The following is a 22303-nucleotide window of genomic DNA, read 5'->3' on the forward strand; positions in this document are numbered from 1 at the left end:
ATACAGATTCCCTTTAGAATCTTCTGCTTTCTGGGCAACAGAGGGTTTCGGCCTATTTGCATGAATGGTGGGGTCCCTCTTAGAGGTTATTAGAGGTTGAGAATCACTGCCCATATGGTTCATTACTCCATAATGAACACGCAGAAGCTTCCACCATCTTTATTATCTGTCCCCTAATTTCTCTTGCCTGGCACAGCCAGAGTAAGCTGCACCACAGCCTTACTGTCGCACAACACAGGAGACTGTTCTTGCCTCAGACCAAGTGAGAAAATTCGTGTCCTGCAGGTTCAGACTAAAAACCGCTCGAACACCCTGGAAAGACGCAGAGGGCATAAGCACTTCCCGAGATTGCCTCCCAGCTACAGCAGGCAGAAGCGCGCTACTCGGCTGAGTCCAAAGGCAATCCCAGGTATCGAGGCAAGCGGGCTCTGGCGGGGGCGGCGCCACGCGGTCCGAAGGAAGAAAGATATGCCGGATCCTGGGCCGCGGAGAGGTGCTGCCTGAAGGATGAGGCGCCTTCTCCCCTCCCCTTCCCCGCGGCACTCCACGGTCCCGATAACCTGAGACCGGCGGCTCTGAGCAGCCAGAGACGGAGCCCCGGCGGGGCAGCGGCTTCGAGGGAAGCGCGTGCACTCGGGCAGCGCGTGGCTCGGGTTTCCCGACCGCTTTCGCCCGGGCCCGGCGCGCGCGAGCCTCCCGTCTCACGTTTCCTCCAGTCTTTGGGGAAAGGTCTGCGAGGCGAGCGGCTACTTGTGGGAAAGCGCAGCGCAGACGAAGGAAGAGGAGGAGGGAGAGGCGGCGAGGCGGGGAGGGGTGAGAACTCAAGAAACGCACGACCCGGGCGCCTTCCGTCCTTTCTCTTTCCTTCCCTCCCTTTCCTTCCCTCGCCAGCCACTCGCTCTCAGGCAGAGGGCGCTTTAGCCATGCCCGCCCGCCCTTGCGGTTGCCGCCGCCGCACAGCTCCACGCGCTGGAGAGGCTCCCGCTGCCCGTCCCCTGCTGGCGCTGCTGCCACTGACAAGACCCCCGAAGAAGCGAGGCGGTAACTGAACCCGGCTGCTGCCCCTGCCCCTGCCCAGCTGGCTGGCTGGCAGAGAGCCCCCTGGCGGGGCTGGGGGCTGAAGAGGACACTTCCCACCTTTCTCCGGGCTCGGAAACTCCGCTGACCTCCCTTCGGATGTCCGGTTTCTTAAGGTCCCTTTTCTCCTAACCATCCCCACACAACTTGGGAAGAAGACCGGCGGGAGGAAAAAAGGAAGCGCGGCCGCCAGCCAGCGGGCCAGCCAGCGCCTGGGCAGGCGGAGGGGCGGGAGGGGATTTCGTGGCCCCTTCCTTGGCTCCATCGCGAGGAACGTGCCGCTCAAACGGCTGCCAGGAGAGTGCCTCGACTGGAGGGGAGCCCCACAGCGTCAGCCACGCGCTGTCTTTACGGCTTCTGCGGTCGCGCTCTCCGCCTTCTGCACAATGCACTTGCTGGGATTAATCTCTCCGGGTTGCTGTCTGGCCGCTGCTGCTGTTGTGCTGCTAGTCGCTCGCGAGGCTGCGATAGCCGCTGCCTACGAATCCGGGCAGGGCTACTATGAGGAGGAGCCCGATTTGGGGGAGGCAAAGGTAAGCAAGGGCCCCCGGTTCCTGGCCTGCCCTGACCGAAGTGACTTCACTTCGCGCTAGCTCCCCGAGCATCATGTGATGCGATCACTTGATCTGGATTAAGTACCCCTTCGATACATATCCGCCCTGACAGCTGTTTTAAAACCAGAGTGATCTGTTGGTTGCTACTCCTGTTTCAATGTGGAATTAAGATGTCTAATCCTCTCTGCATAGATGTTGAATGTGGCTCATAGATCTGAGTCTGCTCGCATGGGGTTTATATGTGTAAATATTAGCCACATATTTCAATTTGATGATTCTTTGCTATGTTTTTGTTATGAGATTATAAAGATACTTCTTGGCACGCTCAGGGAAAGCAAACATTTCAGCCCCTGAGGATGTGGGGATCAGTAACCCTAGTTATTTTTCCCCTTATCTATTGTTTGCATAAGACTGTAAGTACTAGAGAGACAGATAAAGTCTTGGAAGTCCCATTACTTCCCAAAGTATGCTTCAGTTAGTTTACACTAGTAAAAGTCTGGGGAATGTACTAATAATACCTCTGTGCTAGAAGTAACTGGTTGATGATGACATCCCAGCGCCTTTATCAAGGGCAAAGCTGTAAGATTACATGGGGTCTGTGTCCTTGGAATGAAATCAGTGTATTCCAGTTGCAGGGTAGCTGCTGCTGACTTAAATCTGTAAAAAGGTTTTGGAAAGCTAGTGTGCAAAGCTAAATGACACAACTTCGATAACATTTCACAACAGGAATAAGAACACCAATACTATAGTGTGTTTTCACTTTTCTCAGTATCTATTGTGGTTTTACAGAGGGTAGTCAAAACTGTGTCCAGGAAATTAACTTGACCTCTGCATTTGACAGTGATAGTCAGCTAATTCTCATTTACCCTGGTTTATTGAAGTTAGATAAAGAGTTCTACTTCATTGAAAACGTAAGGATATTGAAATAAAAAGAAATAACATGATGTTTTCATACTTACATAATCATCCTATAAATCTATTACAGGATTTAAATGAATTGAAATGACATAATCCAAACACCTTTCATTTTTAAAAGGTATATATTATGCATATGAACCTCCAGTGTATATAAGACAAGCATATGTTCTGTGTAGGCCTGATACAATTGTTAAGTGTTCATGAATACTGATTTTTAATCTTTGCTGTCAGTTTAAAGGTGATTGCTGATCATGAGATACTGTGATATTTTTATGCACCTTTAAATCATTTCAGTTCTAATGTTTGAACAGAGAACTAGTCCACATGGTTGATGATCAATCTAATTTATAAAGAGAGCTAGTTGAAAGTTAAAAATAAATCCCTTTTTACTTTGTCTTACTTAATACAAATCAGTTGTCAGAGATTGTGTATTATTATATTAATTATTTAAAAGTTGTATAGTTCATGTAATTTTTAAAATGCTTTGGAAGCTGAAAAGCATGGGACTAAGAAGGTGTTGCATCATAAACTTCTGTCACTATTATAGGAACTCTCCACCACAATCTGCTTTCTAAAATTAAGTGACTATGAGATAAACCTAGGATAATCAGTGACACTGAAATAAAATGAATAGTACACTTAAAATAGCATACAGATTTTTTTGTGTTAAGGATGAGAATTAATGCTTAGAATCCAAAGAGAAGAGAAATGTGTTTGAGGGGTTAAATGCACATTCTTCAATTTGTTTTCTGGTAGAGCAATTTTTTTCACCTTTTAAGTGCCCATACTTCAGTAGAATGACTTCAGTAGAATGACTTGAAATGAAAATAATTTGAAAGATTAGTCCCTATTGATTTTACATATTTGCCTCTGTAAGATGAGAGATGACTGAAGAGAAATTCTGAAGGAATTAGAAAAGATTAGATAAGTACACTGTAAGTAATCATTTCAAGGAAAGTTTGTGCTGTCAACATTAGTCTTCTTTTTTTCAAGTTAATAAAAATGAGTGATTTTTACTTATCAGCTTTTTCTTCATATATGCCATTTTTAAAAAATTGAAATAGGAATGACTGTGTTTAACCACACTGTGCCTTCCATAAATTTGTGTTATTTCTCTATTAGATAGGGTATAGGGTCTATGTTGTTTCTTAATATTTGTAACCACTGATCATGTTGAATGCTCATTGGACAGCACCTTTGCAATAGCTTCTATAGTACACTGAATGTAAACCATATCCAAAAGGGTGGGTGATAAATTACAATAGCCATATCATATCATTTAATCACTAACACTTTTTTAGAATTTGAAATAAAAGTAAGAATCTCTTGTAGATGTCTACTTTGTATGGTACTTTGAATGCAGACGCTACTAGCTCTTTCTGTGGAGTGTGTTATTTATTTTTTATACTTCCAGGCCATGCTTCCTTAAGAAAGCTCACAAAACATGCATCTCTAGTAATTTCTCATTCAGCAGCTAATATGATTCATGCTTCATAAGGTTCAACAATGCTGCTGTATCAAGAATGTGACAGACCAATCACTGGGCCTTTTCTTTCTTATCTCCAGTTGCTTTGTTGTTTTGTAGCAGGATGCCTTCTGCTAATATTTGTGGATATGTGGATCTAGTGATTATATAGCATGAATTAAAAACATTTTTATCCTAGCAGAAAAGCTTTATTCTCTAGTAAAGCAAACAAATAAACAAAAACCCTATAGCTCCGGAAGGGGCAAACCAAAGATCTTTCAGATATATTTGACCAAATTTCTCAGCATCCCTCACCATTGGTAATACCAGCCATATCTGCAGGGGATTGACATTCAGTATAATGTAGACAGCAGGTTATATATTTGCGAGTCTTAATAGATGATTGTCTAGAGAATATCTGTTGTTTGAATTGCTATGCATCAAAGGCCCAAGAAGCAAGTACTGACTTATATGGAACTTTGTGGTCTTATAAAACAAATAAACATCTAGCTAAAATCAGCTGTAGTTGGTTTTATATAATTCCACTGAATTCTCCTTTTACTGAATTTAACATGATTTATATTTATAAAACATTAACACATTTTTAAAAATAATTACAGAGATGTTCACCTACCTCTAGTTTTTTTTCATCTGTCTGCCCAAGGACTTTTCATTTATCCAGACAATCTGGAAAAAAAAAGGGGGGAAGAATGGGCCTGTGAAGAGTAATGGATTAGGAATGATTCAGTATCACTCATATGCGTAGCCACTTTGCTTTTGAATGAGGCCTCTTCATCCTTTGCTTTATGTATTATAGGAGCTGATCTGATTTAATATTAAGGCTTGTTCTATCATACAATATATATTTTTCACTTTAGTCTTCTGATAATTATTTTTTAACTGTTAGACTACATTTACACCCCTAAATACTGTTTGAAAAAGAAGACCCCATTAACTTATGGAATTTGCTTTTGGTTAAATAAGTACCTATACACAGCCAGAGGTTAGAGTGAACTCACTGAAATCAATAGATATCTTGGACTTAAAAGACATGCTATAAATTAGAAATTTAAATATATATTAAAATATTAAAAACTTGGAAACTGAAAGTAAATAACAATCTGCTAGAATATACTTGATCTTGATTTATTATGCATGATTCTACCTGCTCATTATTTAGGATTATAAATTTCACCTACAGAAAATTAAAGCTAGTAAACTATATGAGACAGGAGATGGGAACTCATGGTCTTTTATGTATGTTGAACTCAGTATGACTTTCAACCAGACAGAATATATTTCTTGGAGAGGGAAAATTCAGGAAAGGCAGCAGATATTGTTGTTTCGTATTTCCATCCTGTCTAGTTGGACTTTGAATTTGAAATCATCAGAACATATTGATATTGGATCACTACAACTCTCTTAGCTTCTAATAATGAAGATGTACAGCCTCAGACAAATATTTTTCTCTCTTTATATATTGTTATACATACTAAAAAGTAATTTTTGTAAGCAGTCTCTTATATAATATTAAAAAGCATGGAGACCTGGATTTGTTTATTTATTAATCACATTTGTAGGCCACTCACTCAGAACAACTCTGGGCAGCATATAAATTAAAAGCATAGAAAATCAGTACAATAAAAAACAAAAAGGAAAAATAATTGCCAAAAAGGAGGATGACAGATACAATAATAGCAAAACCAACCCACAGTCGGCCCATACATAACTTAGCCCAATGCTCAGAGAAAGAGTGAGGTCTTTAAGGCTTGTCTAAAAAATAGTAGGCTCAGAACTGTTTGGATGTCTGGGGGATAATGTTTCAGAGGACAGTTGCCACAATAGGCATTCTTGGGTCCATTTAGGAAACACTGTTTAGTAGATGCATGCCAAAGCATGCCAATTCTGTCAGACCTTACCAGACAGTCAGACACCAAGGAAGAAAAATTTATTTTTTATTGATTGATTAAATTTGTATGCCGCCCATCTCCCCCAGAGGGTGACTCTGGACCACTCACAATTAAAGAAAGATGTTTGTAACATGCCTGTAACTGCTTGCACTGCTGCATTCTTGACTAGTTGAAACTTCCAAGTGATCTTCAAAGACAACCCCATATAGAGTATACATTGCAGTAATCCAGATGAGAGATGATTAAGGCATGAATGACTGTGAGTAGGACCCACCAATCTAAGAACTGGTGCAATTGGTGCACAAGATGGATTTGTGCAAAAGCCTTCCTGGCCATAGCTGTTGCCTGCTTCTCAAGCAGGGGCTGTGATTTCACAACAGCCTTCAAAATACACACCAGTTCTGTCTGGGTGTGTGTGACCATATTCAGAACTAAGGACAGAAAAACCCCAGGAACGTGGGTGTCCATGAACACAAAGCTACTTGGTTTTGTCAAAGGTAAGCCTGAGCCTGTTCTTCCCCATCCAGACACTCATTGCTCCAGGCACCAAGGCAAGACTTTGAGAGTATCACTTGGTCTACTAGGGTTGATATATACGATTGATATATCAGTATACTGACGATACTGACCCTGCACTGACAAATAACCTCACCCGATAGCCTCATGTAAAGAGCAGGAAGTGTGTGAGCCTGCTACCACACATACCAAGAGGTTAGGGTCCAAATTCCTCCCCCCAGCCATCAATACTGTCTAGAACTGACCCCAGAAGAAGGAGCAAAACTCTCTGCAACACAATGCCTCTCATTTCCAGCACTGGTAATCAGTCCAGAAGATACTCTGGCATACTACTAATAATATATTTTGCATTTCTATTTGAGATCAGTTCAAGACTTAACACTATTAACATTATTCTGCAAACAAATAGCTTTGATATTCAATCTCCAGCAACATTCTATTAAAACCTTGTATATCAGGAATTTAAGATTTATGTTAAGTAGGTTAATTGATTTTTTCCCCTAAAATGATTATTTCCAAGCTTGAATGAGTGGATCTTATGACAAATTCTAGCACCATATGTTTCAAAAAAGAAAGTGCAAAAATTTATAAGTGTATATGAAACCAAGATGTATGAGAGTAAAGAATGTCATGTTTTTTGTTTGTTTAGGAATGTTGCAAACATATGAAAACATATGAACTTTTATTGCTTTTATTGCTTACAGCTGTTTAGACAAATGTGAAGGTCCATGGATGTCCCTATGTTATCTTTCAAGGCAGAAGGAGGCAAGGATGTGCCATCTCCCTGATGGACCATTTGAGTGGGTCTAGTACTAGGATTTAAAATTCTAGCCCCTTCAGTAAGAAAATTATGCTGTTTGTATACACTTTTTATCAAACATTTCCACTCTAAGTATCCATGTAAATTTTGTAAGCAGTTGAATGGAACATGCAAACAACTTCTATCTTTTGCAAGTAAAGGTATGGAATATTAACTAAAGATTGACAGATTTGGGGGTTATGCACAGAAATCAAGAGCAATCCTATTGTTATTTATGTAGGCTACAATTGTACAGAACCTACCTGAAAGTAAATCCATTAAATTTAGTGGTTGACTTATGAATATACTTGAATAGACTTAAATATTTCCTTTAAGTTCAGCTTGACTCCTGGTAACTTCACAGACATGTTCATGTTGTTCTTGGCAACTTATGAAAATATTTTGCCATTGCCTTCTAGTAGGATGTACTCATCAAGTTCCTAGCCCTGAATTTTTCTGGTGGCCTGTCATCCAAGTAAAAACTGCATTAGATTTTTGAGACTAATCAGCTCCTGCCACATGCTGTAGGCCTAACTTGCAAAGTTAGTTATTCTCAAGAGTTAATAGAAGCAGAAGGTTTGATTCTGTAACAATTCCAGCATCCTAGGATCAATTAATAACTAACATCAATCCCCAAAAAAATCTTATTGTGATTATTTTGTTATGCACTGAACTTACTTCTGATTATAAGTTTATAACATAACTTATGATTTATGTTTAAGCTGCCCTGATGTGAAATATACATATTTGAAGGAGATTATACATTTTTACATAAATAATATACAATGTTTAGGAGTTACCAGTCCTAACTGAAGGCCACTTTAATTCTCCATGGACTCTTTGTGTAGAGATTGATTATATCCTGATGTATTGCAATATGTGCAGTGCTATTTAAACAGTGAATGTTTTGTCAGTCTCTTTATATCAACCAATACATGCAAAAATGATAAACAATATTATTATTATGCCAAAAAGATAATTATCTGTCTGAGCCTACTCAAATTATCACTTATTGCTTAATATTCCAGTAATAATTCTTCCCATTATGTTTTCCTAAAATTAAAAAAAAAAAAGAACATCTTCACTTTCACCTTATACCTTTAAATTTCTTTTGTTAACTTTTTTTAAAAATCAAATTTGGTATTTGCAACATAATTATTTCCTTTCTGTCATTTTTGATACCTTGCTCACTTAAGGACTGAATAATCTCAGGCAGCAATCATTGAACAGAAATGTATTTTGTTTGTTTGAACAAGCCATATTGGCTTAATTCACAGCTATTGCTAAGCCAAACACTAAGTTTCATAAACTCCAGTAGTTTGTGTTGGCTGTCAATTTGTATCACAAAGCTTATGGGGGTGGGCGGGCACTATTATTTTAATATAGTAAGTAAAAGCTGAACCAATTATATTATGGCTAAGTACATTGTGAATCCAAGCAATATCCATTTTAGTTTAAATATATTTTGCTTGCAGACGCTCAGCTTCTTTTCTTTGTGCTGGGTTTGATATATACTTCCATAGTACCTTCAGTGTACATAGAATTTATGGAGTTCCATAAGTAAAGATAGATTTCTAATTACAAAAAGTTTAAGAAACAGTAGAAAAGACCAAATCAGGTGTAACTGTCCTACTCCTTTGTCTGTGTTTCTGTCTTCCGGCTATCTCTATACACAGAAACATATGAAACTGAATTTCTTAAAAAGGTTTTTCAATTGAAACACATCCAGCTTGTTAGATTTCTAACATGTTTTTTTAACACTTTGACATCTAAAGCTTCTCTTATCCATATACTTTGATCCAAGAAGAAAATCTTCATGCGTGCAGAGATTTGTGAATGGATTTTAAAGAAGCTATACAATCCTGGAAAAAGACATGGCTACTTAAATTATTCAAAGAAAAGTGCTTTGTACATGCTGATGCTCCTGTAAAGCACCTCTTTGAAAGGATTTGCACAGCCTTATGCAACTTTATTTTTTCATAGATCTGAGGATCCACTGGCCCCTATTGCAAAAGACATACATTTAAAGTTAAAGATTCTAAGTCTAGGAATTTATTTCGAGAATTAGAACCTGAATGGAACTCATAGTTCTTTTCCATACAAATCTGCTCCAGTTGCCACAAATGTATTTATTTCAGCAGTATAATTTAAAGAGAGTAGATTCTTGTCAATCTGCCATAAATCATCAAGAAGTCTACTGGTTTCATTTTTCTAATCTTTTTTTTTTTTTTTTACTACCAGAGCACCCATGTATTGTGGGTTAACCCATAATGGCTGCACTTGCTATGCAAGTTAATTGTTTTGGGAAATGCCAGCTATGTTTTGTAAAGTAGCTGTGTCCAGTAGGAATATATTTACATACATATGCATCTTTAAACTTTTGTATATAAGTGGATAAATTCACCACATGATGGTGGATAAATTTTGATTTAACAGAGTTCTTTTTGAATTCTTAAATCTTGGTGTTTAGTAGGATTATTTTTATTGAAATAGTGTTTTGTTATGTATTGTATTTATGATTGCATAAAAATGTTGTAATCAGTACAAAAAGTGGGATCATGCTTCCTAACTCCATATAACTCTGTACATATTTGAGAACTTTAACTTTAAATGTATGTCTTTTGCACTGCAGCTTTTTAGCTAAAATATTCAGCAGATATTTTGGCTTTGATTTCTATCATGATAATTTCCCCCCTAATATCATTATTCTGGTATGTAACATACATAAGACAAGTTGCTGTTTTTGTTCCAAGAGAGGTAGAGGGAAGAAATAATATCCAGTATTATTGAAATAATTACTTTTACTGGAACAATTGTATTGTTAGATTAAGCTTAGGAACCTCTACTGCATTGTACTATGGTTTCCTGTCCAGGCTGATGGAATGCCATGATGCAGTGATGGCTACCAATCTTGGCTTTCTCTAAAATTGCTAGCAAAATATGTCTTGTGGAGGAATGATGTTACAGGCATGACTATCATAGTGCTGTGCTCTGCTTATCCTAACAAAAAGGCTTAGCAAAATGCCATCTGCCAGTGGAGTTTTAAAAAGCCAAATTGAGTTCACAGATTAGTGCTTCAGCAATGGAAGTGATGGACACTCAGGATAATCATTTACTAGATAAAATGGGTAAATCAAACTGAAAGATTCACTAATAGCTGTAGCCTACAAAGTTATATGGGCCGTTGTTCCCATTTAATTGTCTTGAAAGGTTGTCTTTCCTATGCTGGAGTAGGAGATTTATTAAATTACTAAAATCAAATAATATTTCTCAATATAAATAAGAACTTTTACAAACACAAGTATATACAATATTTAATTAATTCAATTTGTATGTGTTGCTTAATGCTAGTAAGAGTTTTTAAAAAGGAGTTCCTATGCAGCCTATTTTCTGTCAAGACAAACCATGATGGGCTATTTTGTCATTCTTCTGGCCCCAGTTATATGTAACAATATTTATATTACTATGACAGAATTCTCTAATTGACAAGCCAGCAAGCCAATCTTATTGTGTCAGTTGCAAATCATACAGCTACTGCAAGAGGTAGCAAAAATCATAAAGTGAATTCTGTTTCTGAATGAGTGAATTTTGTTTGTGAATAAATAAAATATTACAGATAATATGTGATGATTTGGTCTGTTTAAATCTGAAGTCATGGCATCAGTTTAGGCAGCTTCTTGCAAGTGTACTTCTCTTACTTCCTTTGCAGCAAAGAAGCTGACTCTCCCTGTTCCTACTCATGTCATCACCGCCTCTTCTTCTCCTGCTTCCATTGAGCTATGCCACCTCTCCTCATCCCTTTCTTAATCACAGCTTTGCCTTTTCTGTTGCTGCAGCTACTCCCCTGCTTCATCACCAGCAAAAGAAAGGGCATTACTGGGCTATTAGAAGCTGCAGGCATGGATTTTCAGTTTGATTGGTTGATCTTAATGGGGGTGTTTTTTGAGACTCTCTTACTGGCACCACTGAGTGTGCCCATTGGCATTAGGGCATTTATAACATACCTAAATGGTGTCTATGGAGCCCAAAATTAAACAGCGTTGAAAGAATTTAAAAATGCCAGAAATTAAGATCACCAAATCTTGCTGAGATTTGTTCTTGCATGATTTTGTGCAACATTTTAACTTTTTAAAGTAAGTTTAGAATATTTAGAAATTTGACTGAAAGTCATGGACTTTGTGTCTTTCATTGTTTGATTTGAAGATGATTGTTGTGAAATAGTTTTTTTTTTAATATGTAAATTACGTCACCTTTCACACAGAGTGTACAAATAATTATCAATATTGTCATTCTCTAAAGTTTCATTCTACTATAGCAATGCAAATCATATCTGCCGTGGATTATCTGGATACACCGGATAAACGAATTGTATCCCTCAACTACAAGTGCGAGTTGGTGCAGTTGTTAAGATATTTGACTAAAACTGTGAAGATCCAGGTACATGTCCATCCTCAGCTACAGAAGTTCACTTGGTAACTTTGGGCTAGTCACTCTCTCTCAGCCCAACATACCTGGTTGTGGGAGAAAACAGGAGGAGGGTCACTGTATATATCTGTAATGGTATATAGGAATGACCTTAGGAGACAGGAGAAGACTATCCACAGACTGGACAACTGGCATGTAAAAAATATCTCAGTCCACAGAAGGGGCTAGGGAGCAGAAAGTGTTTCAGAAGGGGCCTTCCCTAGATTTCCAGAGAGTAAAAGGAGAGGAGGGGAGAAATACTTTCAGTCTTGCAAGCTTCTGTTAATGTAACCTACAAGAAAGATAGAGTTAGTATTCAAGGTTGTGCTTCTTGTCTGGACTATCTCAAAGCGCTAACAATGCCATATTGAATGGTCACTTCAGCAGCACGTGTACTAAAATTGGAACAATACAAAGAAGATTAGCGTGGTCTCCGCACATCGTTATATCACACATAAATGCATAAACAAACAAACAAACAAACAAACAAACTTTTCTACTAGGTTGTTTGAACTAAATAACGTTACTTCTTTTAGACTAAATAGTCAATATAAATACTGGCTATCTTAAAATATTACTATTTTAAGGTCCTCTGTATATGTTTTTGTCAGCTGACATTTATGGTATTGAAAGTTTTTAAAATAACTTTCTTTGTTCTTTGCATTTTTGAGAAGTATCTTCTTTCATAAAAGAAGTTTCTAAACAAAGTAAAGCCAATACCAGTTTTTCCCCACTGTTTTTGTAACAGTGCCCTTTTCAATGAAATGTTCCTGAAATGTGAACATAATGTATAAAATAGATTATTCCACAATAAATTATTTGCTTTGTGTCAACCAAGGATTTCATTCTTAAATATTTTAACTGTTTAAAATAACAATAAATTTTTCACATTTGATTCTCATCTTCTCTTTATCTCTTATTTGAGGTAGCCAGTGAAGTAGAATAATATTTTATAAATATTTTTTTTTTCCCTTGCAGAAAAAAAACTCTGGTTAGAGGACTTCTTGAATATTCCAAATGTTGACATTTTCAAGAATGAAATTATAGAAAGAAAATTGGTTAAGAAAATAGAATTGTTTTGAGAAAAACTGTGGATGTTGACCCTGTCATTTTCACCCCTGAAATAACATTTCATTAAATATATAACTAATTTTACCATACAGTGTATCATCTTTGCAAACCTATAAGACTGTCTTTCGCATTCAAAATTTGTAATACTTCCATATGAGTTCTTTAAGGATGCTTTAATGATCATGAACCTCTTACTAATGCAGTGTGTTTCATGTAATTAAATAGTACAGCAAATTGTTAAAGACCAAAGATGTTTACGTGCGTTAATTTTTAAAAATGAGAAGTCTTTCATATTTTTAGAGTAGATGAACATGGAACCTAAAGACATCTATATCCTTTTTTGGTTTCCTTTCAGCCCCTATAAATAATTGGGGATATTGAAATCCAGTTGAACGGCCTTAAAATAGAATCAACTATTTTAGTTGTAACCCTACAGATACAGGATGAAATGACTGGTATTTTAATGTAGATTTCTGTTTTTCTATGGAATTCAGCTTTGTCACAGAGAAGATAAGTAGAGAAACTGAGAGATAACATTTGTTTTTGATGCTCATTGTTTTTGACTAAATATAATTATCCATATATCTTTCTATCTATGAAACTGCACAAGTAATGTACCCATCCTCAGCTATCTTAAATCGATGGCAGCTGACTTAATTATTTCATGGGCATTTAAAGTCTTTATATGAAATGGTACTTCCTATCTTGTTTCCTTAAGATTGCAGGAAAAGACACAAATGCTATTGAAATGAAATTTTCTCACTCTTCTATTTACCCAGGACATTTTTAATACCATCCTTTTTTTTCATCATTATTATATGCAGCACTCTCAACTCCTTCCACAAAGTGAATCTTGTCTCTCTTTCAAAGAACATTGCTGCAGCATGGACAGCCTGCATGGTTCCCTCTCCATGCACATTGGAAATGCATTTTTTGGACCTGTAGGCCTAGTACTTCCCTCTTCCCTCTTTCATTTTTAAATTTAAGGAATACAGGTAGCCTCCGTTTAACAACCACAATTGGGGGCAGCAACTTGGTCGTTAATCAAAGTGGTTGCTAAGTAAAACCATGACTGTGCTTATGATCTTACTTCAGTTTTTTACTTTGCTTTATAGACTTGTGAAAATCATAAATGTAAGGATTGGTCATAAAGGTACTTCTTCATCTCTATTGTATCTGCAAACTGTCACAGAACGAGGCAGTCACTTAACGAGGACTACCTGCTTAGAAAGGCTAATAGCCTAACTACTTTAATCACTCAATGCCGTCTTTTATCTAAACAGGAATCCCTTTATTCCTTAGATATTTCTATTCTTGTCTCTTCCCCATTCCTCTGTAATAATGTTTAGGAATCTTTCCTTTCTCCTGAAGGACATTTACACTACTGATTAATTTAAGAGCTCAAATCCAGTGCCAGACCACTATTACTTCTATTAAAATAGAATGGAATGTTTCATAAAGACAACTAATTTCCTTTCAGGAGTGTAAATTGCCTTATAACATTACTACACATTGCAGGAAGACACATTGCAGATTACCATAAAAACAAACAGTAATCCTTTATGTTTATAAGTGCTGATTTCTATATTTTCCATTAAAAAAAAAACAACGTTTAAATATACCCTATCCCTATCTTAAATGTCATTCTGTAGGTTGTTTCAGAATTCACTAAATAGAAGTTGTTTTAAAAAATGCAAGGCAATAGTATAGTATAGTACAGTACAGTACAGTACAGTACAGTATAGTATGTATAGTATAGTAATATGTCAAGGCCAATACTTTGTTCATTTCCCTTTTTTCTCTGCAATATATGAATTATTCACAATCTGGAGATAAAGGACTGATTGGGCTTGTGATATCAATAAATGTTCCATTTCCGGCTTCTTACACTTGTTATTTTGTAGCTAATGCTTGGGACAGGGCACTATTGAGCCCCACTACACTGCTTTTTATTGCAATTATTTTGCAACTGTCCAGTAGGGTGGGTTACATTTCTAGGAGCTTCCATTTCATACTTCAGTGAATTAATCACTAAACTACATCAGCTCTCATTTAACACAAAGCCCAAAAGATTTGAGGTGCAAATTCAAATAAAGCTTCATAAGAAACAAAAACAGCAAGTACTATGTAATCTTTAGGAATTATTTTTTGGCATCTGTCATAATATATAATGTCACTCCATAATTGCTAAGAGCCATAAGCACATTATATAAAGCAAGCCAATATTTATTGATTAAATAAAATCTGTTTTCTTCGTAATAGTAATGTAGTTTTGGCTCTATGGCTGTGTTTCTATCAAACTGGGGGAAGGGAAAAGAAATTGTTATTGGATTCCAGCAGTATTTCTTGATTTTAATTCTTATCCCCACTCTGGCAGTCCAGCAACATGGACACTAAATAAATTGCAAGAAGTTATATATTCATGCATTACTTTTGTATAATATATTCATACATAACTTTAATATCTTAATAGGAATAATATCTGTGCAGAATAAAACAGAATATAATGCTGTCACTAAAACAAAGTGATATCATTGTAGACATTTTGAACTGATTTTTTTCCAGAATTTGTTCTTACGTTTTTCCCAGTTTACATTTTGAAGATATTTTGTAAAATTTATTATATAAGGAATATACAATTTGAAACTGTCAAACGTATATATTGTATTTGCTATCAGTGTCCTTGTTATGCACTAACGAATTTATAAAAAACTTTCTGTAAAAATATTTTGCATCTCAATATTTTCAGGAACATTTTTTGTTTTAGAAAACGTTTCATGCTAGAGGAGAGATTGGATATTTTGTTATTTTGGCATTACATAAATATTGAAATTAGTACGTTAGGGGGAAAGCAGAAAGTTTATTGAGACAGATATAGTGTCTTATATCAAGAAAAGTGACATAGAAGTATTGATGATAGAAATTTTTAGAGCTATGAATTTGTTTCTTTTACTGAAGACAAGGATGAGAAGCAAAATTTATTTCCAAGTGTTTCATCTCTACCGATTTAGGCATTAGTTGAAATTCTTCATGTTATTCACATTAAATGATTCCATATATTAACTAGGAAGATGGGTGAAATCATGTCCAGAATTCAGAATAAGGTACCCAGTACTAGAGAACAAATACTACAGTTAGCTGTTTGATCCTAGTCAAATCTTATTTATGAAACCAATATGTGTAGGTGGATTCATCCAATAACACCATTAGTTTCCATCTTAAATCACCCACAAATTTGGCATTTAATTTTATTTTAAGCAGATTGACAAAGTAAAGGAAATCACTGTGCATTCAAATATACATGTCTGTCTGTCTATCTACAGTATCTATTCTAAATAAATAGATCCATAGGCACAAAATAGAAATATCCATAGAAAATGCCTTGGAGTTGAGAGGCTTGTAAAATTGCTGCTGTCTTACTCACTCCTTAACACCTTAAAATAATCTGGTTTAGAGGCAATCTCATATCCTGCTAATAGTAATAGAATTTCATCATGAAAATTACATTCACTTCTCAGAGAAGTGAAGGATAGAAATCTTCTCCATCAAAAGGAGTAAAATCAACTGAAAACACATCAGACAAGAAGAATTCCCAGCAACTGAAATAATTGTGGAAGGCTTCTTTTGTAGAAGACTGGACCACAAGCTTAAAAATGAAGTTTTATGTGTGAAATGTGAAACTAACTCATTGTGGATGGACTGCAAGAAACAAAAATAAAATGAATCTAAGTGACATGGAAAAATTAATGAGTGAGATTATATGTGCATAAATATACTTGTAGAAGGTGATATAATATAAAAGCAAGCAAGCCATTGCTTCTGGAACAGTAGTGATTGTTTTGATGAATTAGATTATGGGCTGTGAGTTTTACGTATTTACAATTTTTTTTTAATATGCTTTTATGTTGTTTTCTTTTTCTTCTTTTTAAATTGCGGTGTTGTTCTTTTGTGTTGCTTTTATATTTGTTTCAATTGATTGTAAGCTGCCCAGAATCATATGTATGAGATGGGTGGCTATATACATTTGATAAATAAATAAAAAATGATAAGCCTAAATTAAATGACATCTGAGCCAACAGATCTTAGCTTAAGCAGGAATAGACAGTTGGAAAAAGAAACAAAATCTATACTGGGGTAATATCTTTATCAAGCCAACTAAAGATATACAAAATAGATACATTCCTGGACAGGTTAAACTGTGGGATTTTGTGTCCAATGTTACAGATATGGCGTAGCAATCACATTCTTACATGATTAAAAGTTTACAAACATGAAAACTGGATTAGAGATGGTGTTACAGTTGTACCAAGATTTTCCCAAAGCCTGTAAAAAGAAGAAAAAAGCCAATAAAATCAAATAGTTTATTTCAGTCAGTGAACTGATTTTACACTTACATATCCAAGGTAATTATAATTAACATAAAATAAGCCAACTCTAATGATCACAAAACATATTTACCCCAGAAATGAGAGAGAGTATCTAAATTAATCAAGGAACAGAGGTACATTTTTCTTCTCTAATACTATAAGCCGTTGTATCATTATATGTACATATCTCAGCTGAAAAGTAAAAAAGTAGATAGTAACACATTAATACTGGAAGGCCTGTAAAATCACAGCAGTAATGGAGCACAATTTATCCTTATAGAATACATGCTTTAGAGGACATGCTTTGTTAATTCAATCACCTCAACCAGCTGCAAGAAATTTTACAATAAGGTGTTTCCCTAAATGTTCCGATAGTACTATTTTAGGGAAGACATTACAACTTGATAGTGTAGGAGATGTTCTGTAGTTAGGTGTTATGTTGGAAAAATAATCAATTGACTTTAGGAAACAGTTAATTTTATCCAGGTTAAAATAACTTGGAACTGGGGACAAATACAACTGATCTCTCTTATTCTTTAATTAATGGAGGCTATGGTCTTCTTTAACCCTTATGCCAGAGGGCCTGTGGAATTGTGCAGTTGAACCATAGCATCCAGAAGACAATTCAAATCGATTTGATAAAAAAAATCTGTAAATATAAAAAGGGTCAGTCCCAAGGAAATAATGTTTGGAATCTAAATGTTCTCCATGTTTGGAATCTAAAATACTGTATAGCAGTTTGCATCAAATACGTTTCCATTCCTTTCCTTTCCTTCTACTATACATATTCTATGATTGATTATAATTTAATTGCAGTGTTATTGCTTACAGCAACTGAAAAGTTGGAGTGATATTAATTTCATGCTACAGTTCTGATTTTCCTGAAAGAGGCTGACTATAGCCCATGTTCATTCATTTAGCAGCTATATCCTTGCAGGATCACCTCCTTCAATCTGAACTGACCCACGGAACACATGTATTCTAGGAAAAGCTGCTACTGATGCTCCACTTCTGTGAAGTCTATAGTATGGAGACCCATAGGTCTTGTTTTTTGGTGGCACTGTCTATGCTGTGAAATGGTCTCCTGGAAGAGATCAAGTTGATCCCCATGGTTTCAGCCTTCTGGAACCTTTGAAAACTGAGTTATTCCAGAGAGTTTACAATGAATGACAGGACATCTACTACATCTATTGCTTGATTTACTTATGTTTTAGGATTTATGGTTTTAATTATAATTTTAGCCTTATTTTGGATGTTTTAATATACAGACAGTCCTCTACTTATGAACTTTCAAGCTCTTTCGAACTTGAAAGAACTTTCGCTGATATGAACAAACCGGTATGCAACTCCAACAGTGAAGGTCATCTGGAAGTTTATGCCTGGAAGTTTATGGCATGTAGCATATGTATGCCTGGAAATTTATGGCATGCCGGAAGTTTACAACGTGCCAGAAGTTTATACCCGGAAGTTTATGGCATGCAGCATACATATGCTTGGTTGGACTTACAAACGAAATGTATTTACAAACAGCGTCTTGGAATGTAACTTGTTCATAAGTGGACAATTGTCTGTATACACTATTGTATTTTGCGTTTAATTACTGTAACTGTTAAAAGCCTCATCAGTTACGGCAGGTATAAATGTAATAAATAAAATCCTAAGTTATTAATGAAATGTGGAGTTGAGAAGGTAAAGGAATTTTGTAATATTAGCCAAATCTTCAGGGAACAATATTTCAATAAAATTCCTGGAAGGAAGAAAAGCTAGACTTAGTTTTTGAATAAAAGGAACTGAACTCATATTTCTAGATAGAGATAACATGCAGTCATGTTTAATAGATTTGAACTACCAATTTATTAAGTTTGGCAATGAAAACTCAATAATTTTAGCAATGGCTTTTAAAAGAAAGGTGGGATTACTTTTGTGGCCATTAGAAACAGGACTGGAGTTTGTTAACATAGCCTTCTGAAATAAATCTGGCTTTTCCAGAATTAGGCTTGAACCAGATCCCAATTTGATAGATTCTCTCCTGTCTTCATTTGGAACATAAACAGACACTTAATTCCTTTAAATGAAGCCACAGGTGATTAAAACCAGGCAAATATCCTGGCACATGGACAGAAGCTTTAGAGAGAAAAGTCTCTTTTTAGTAATATTCTTGGAGGTAGTACAGTGCTGGACATGGAAATAATCCAGAATAATTGTTATCCCAAAACTTAATATATATCCTCTAAATCTGAAGTTCTGCTGTCTAGTTGCCTTTGTTAAATCAAGATGCTAAGCTTCTGACCACAGCTCTGACTAGGTAAATTAATCTGTACATTTCAGTTAGCTCCTCTGCCAAAACAACACACAAATTTCACTGAAGCCTCTATTAATTAAACAAACAATTTATTACCTTATAATTACTCGAAGGATTGCAGATCAAGAGACTTTAGCACACCTGCAGCTGTTTTGTCCAATGGTAGCAGATTTGTAGAATCTGATTTTTTCATAAAATTTCTGAGATGAATGGGTGATTTATTGCAAAATGTAGAACTTCAGTTTTCTATCTTTTCAGTGATACAAATGAGACAATAAGAATGTAATAAGATTTCTGCTAGCAACTGCATGGGTAGATGCTAAATTTCAGGTTCAGAAAATAATCTGTCATCATTTGCAAATACTTGGTATTTGTTTATTATTTATAATAATAAAGACTCATCACCTCATGGACCACCAACAATCCAATTTAAATTCTGGGTAAGTGCCAATGAATAACTGGAAGACTAATCATAACAGAGTTATTATATAAAATATTCTCTATGTCATTCTGAAACAAAGAGAACACTACCATATTTTATGAAAGCTGACAACTTATCCAGAGCAAAGAAAAGAGTATTTCTGACAGCTGGTTATATGCTATTCATATCTATTATGTTAGCCCTGGGCTCTTTCTCAAGAAAGAGAAAGTGGTGATATCAGGAGATGAGACTAAGGAGTTTGTGGAATCTTGGGTGCTCTCTGAGCTTGGTTGTTTGCTTGCAGACGTTTCATTACCCGACTGGGTAACATCATCAGTGCTTCATAAGGACTTCATAATTCAACCCTGAGCTACATATATTCTCTTCTATTGGAATAAGGAGTCTAGATGCCTGTTGCGGCCCACAGCTCATCACAGGGAGTAAAAGCTGAAGCAGAAACAGACTTTGCAATGTTCTCACACTCTGCAGTTCCTATCTCAGATCTACAGCCCCCAAGCCTGAAGTAGTGCCACCACTACTGAGTGGACGAACAGAGGGCTACTTGTCAGGCGACTGAGACATGTAGTCTCCTTGGGAGACAACACCATGAAGAACTCCAGCTAAGCATGGAGGAGGCAGGTTGCTGGAGTTGTAATAGACCAGTATGAAAGACTGAAATGGTTATTGGAGTCAGTGTTTATTTCAGCCCACTTTGAACTCCCATGTTCAAAACATATGAACTAGTTTTTGGATATATCAACCTTTGCCTGAACAACAATGACTCATAGCCTGACCCCTCTTATATCCAATATAGTACCGTTTGGATTTGGATCCACAAACTGACTGAAATAATTCTGTGGCTCTAGTGTATATATTGCCTTAATATTCACTTAATATTTAACTATTCTCTCTCTTACGGTCCCTGCACTTCCATGGGACAAAACAGTAAATAGGAAACATATGTAAGTTTTGATATATAAGTTGAGATATTAGTACATCCAGTAGTGCTTTTATTCTCTCTGTGTTTGTGTACTTCCTCTTTTACTTTTTTACATATTCTCAATTCATATGCACACAATTCCAATGAGATTACACATATTTGTCATTCACATAATATTTTTGTATGTAAAACATAAATAATACTGCAGTGGCAATGCCTATACCTATTCTGTTATGTCTCAGTTGATGAACTTTTGTTAATAAACATTAATTTTATTCAGAGGTTCAGAACACATGGATCCTGCCCCGAGTTGTATGCTGAAAGGGTCACCATATAAATTGAATTAAAATAAATCAATCAGTAAATCCCAAAGACATGACGATGCTGGCATGTGGACTAAAATCATGTCTCAAAAGTGGATCAGACCAATTTAAAACAGGTTGGTTATCACATAGCAATTCTACCACAAGATACTACCTTGTACAACAAGGAAGTATTTTGTTTAAAGGTGGTTGCTTCAGAATGATGTCTTGTGGGTTGGTTTACAGTAGTTCAGTTGCAGTGTGAATCATCTGGAAAAAGATATTGCTTAAAATGCCCAGGAGATTGCCTTCTAATTAGGAAAGCAGAAAAAGATAGGATTGAATGGATGATAATCTTTGGCAGATGGAGAACCTGAGGTCTTTTGGGAATAAGATGTTAAGCTAGAGGGAGAAAGACATTAGCACTTGAAGGACCACTGTGATAGGCATAAATTTGACTATCCTGTTCCAAGAGTTGGGGAAACAGTCTAGGCTGTAGTCTATTTGATGTAGGTTTTAAAAAGAGAAAGTGAATAGAATCCTTTAATGGAAAGAATTAGTATTCAGTCTACTGGTGGCAACATCATTTTAGAGATGCTGGAGAAAGCAAATTATGATCAAAATGGGCAGTTTTTAATGTAGTTGAGGACATTTGCAAGGAAGATAAAGGGTATGATTTTAGAAGTACTTGGACTAGGTCAAAGGAGTCAACAGTTCAGGAGTGATTTAATACTGCATTTATGTGGGCTAACATATTGTTATGTTTTTGACAGCTCCACCAGTGGAAAAAAGCACCTGAATTGGGGTCTTGCTTTTGTCATTTTCTTTCACGCTATCATTGAGAAGACAATCTCTCAGCTAGAAACTTTTAAAAACCTTATGTTAGTAAGCAGTACATTTGGACTGCTTGTTTAATATGATGCAGATATTTGAATTTAAGAGGCCCAATTCCTGCAGAATTAGTCTGAAGAATTTCCATGCATTATTCTCAGAGGTCTCTTATATTAATTATATTATGTCTTCATTGCTACTTCAGACAAAATTGGCTACTCAGTAGAAGTAGAAGGGTACCAAAGTTCACACCTGTATTTCTTTCAGGTAGTTAGAATAAGATTGATAAATAAAACGTAGCACAAATTATCTTCTCATACTTGTTTTATAAAGCTGTATAAAAATATGGTTATTAAAACTTTTCAT

General features: G+C 36.1%; 1 protein-coding gene across 2 annotated transcripts in view; it reads left to right on the plus strand.

Annotated features, from left to right (window-relative positions):
- The first annotated feature begins 467 nt into the window (after positions 1-467).
- The window catches only part of VEGFC (vascular endothelial growth factor C), a 57107-nt gene continuing 35271 nt past the window's right edge, over positions 468-22303 (plus strand). Inside the window, exon 1 of one of the 2 annotated variants that reach the window (XM_088132019.1) lies at positions 468-1610. In XM_088132019.1, the coding sequence (XP_087988145.1) occupies positions 1464-1610 (147 nt within the window). In that variant the 5' untranslated portion in view covers positions 468-1463. The remainder of the gene's footprint in view (positions 1611-22303) is intronic. The other variant, XM_088132015.1, reaches the window with a different exon arrangement.

This window comes from Python bivittatus, unplaced genomic scaffold (genome assembly GCF_059951505.1).
Source record: "Python bivittatus isolate LINGU-HERP-01145 unplaced genomic scaffold, Pbiv_v1 ctg000070_np1212, whole genome shotgun sequence".
NCBI classification, from domain to species: Eukaryota; Metazoa; Chordata; class Lepidosauria; order Squamata; family Pythonidae; genus Python; species Python bivittatus.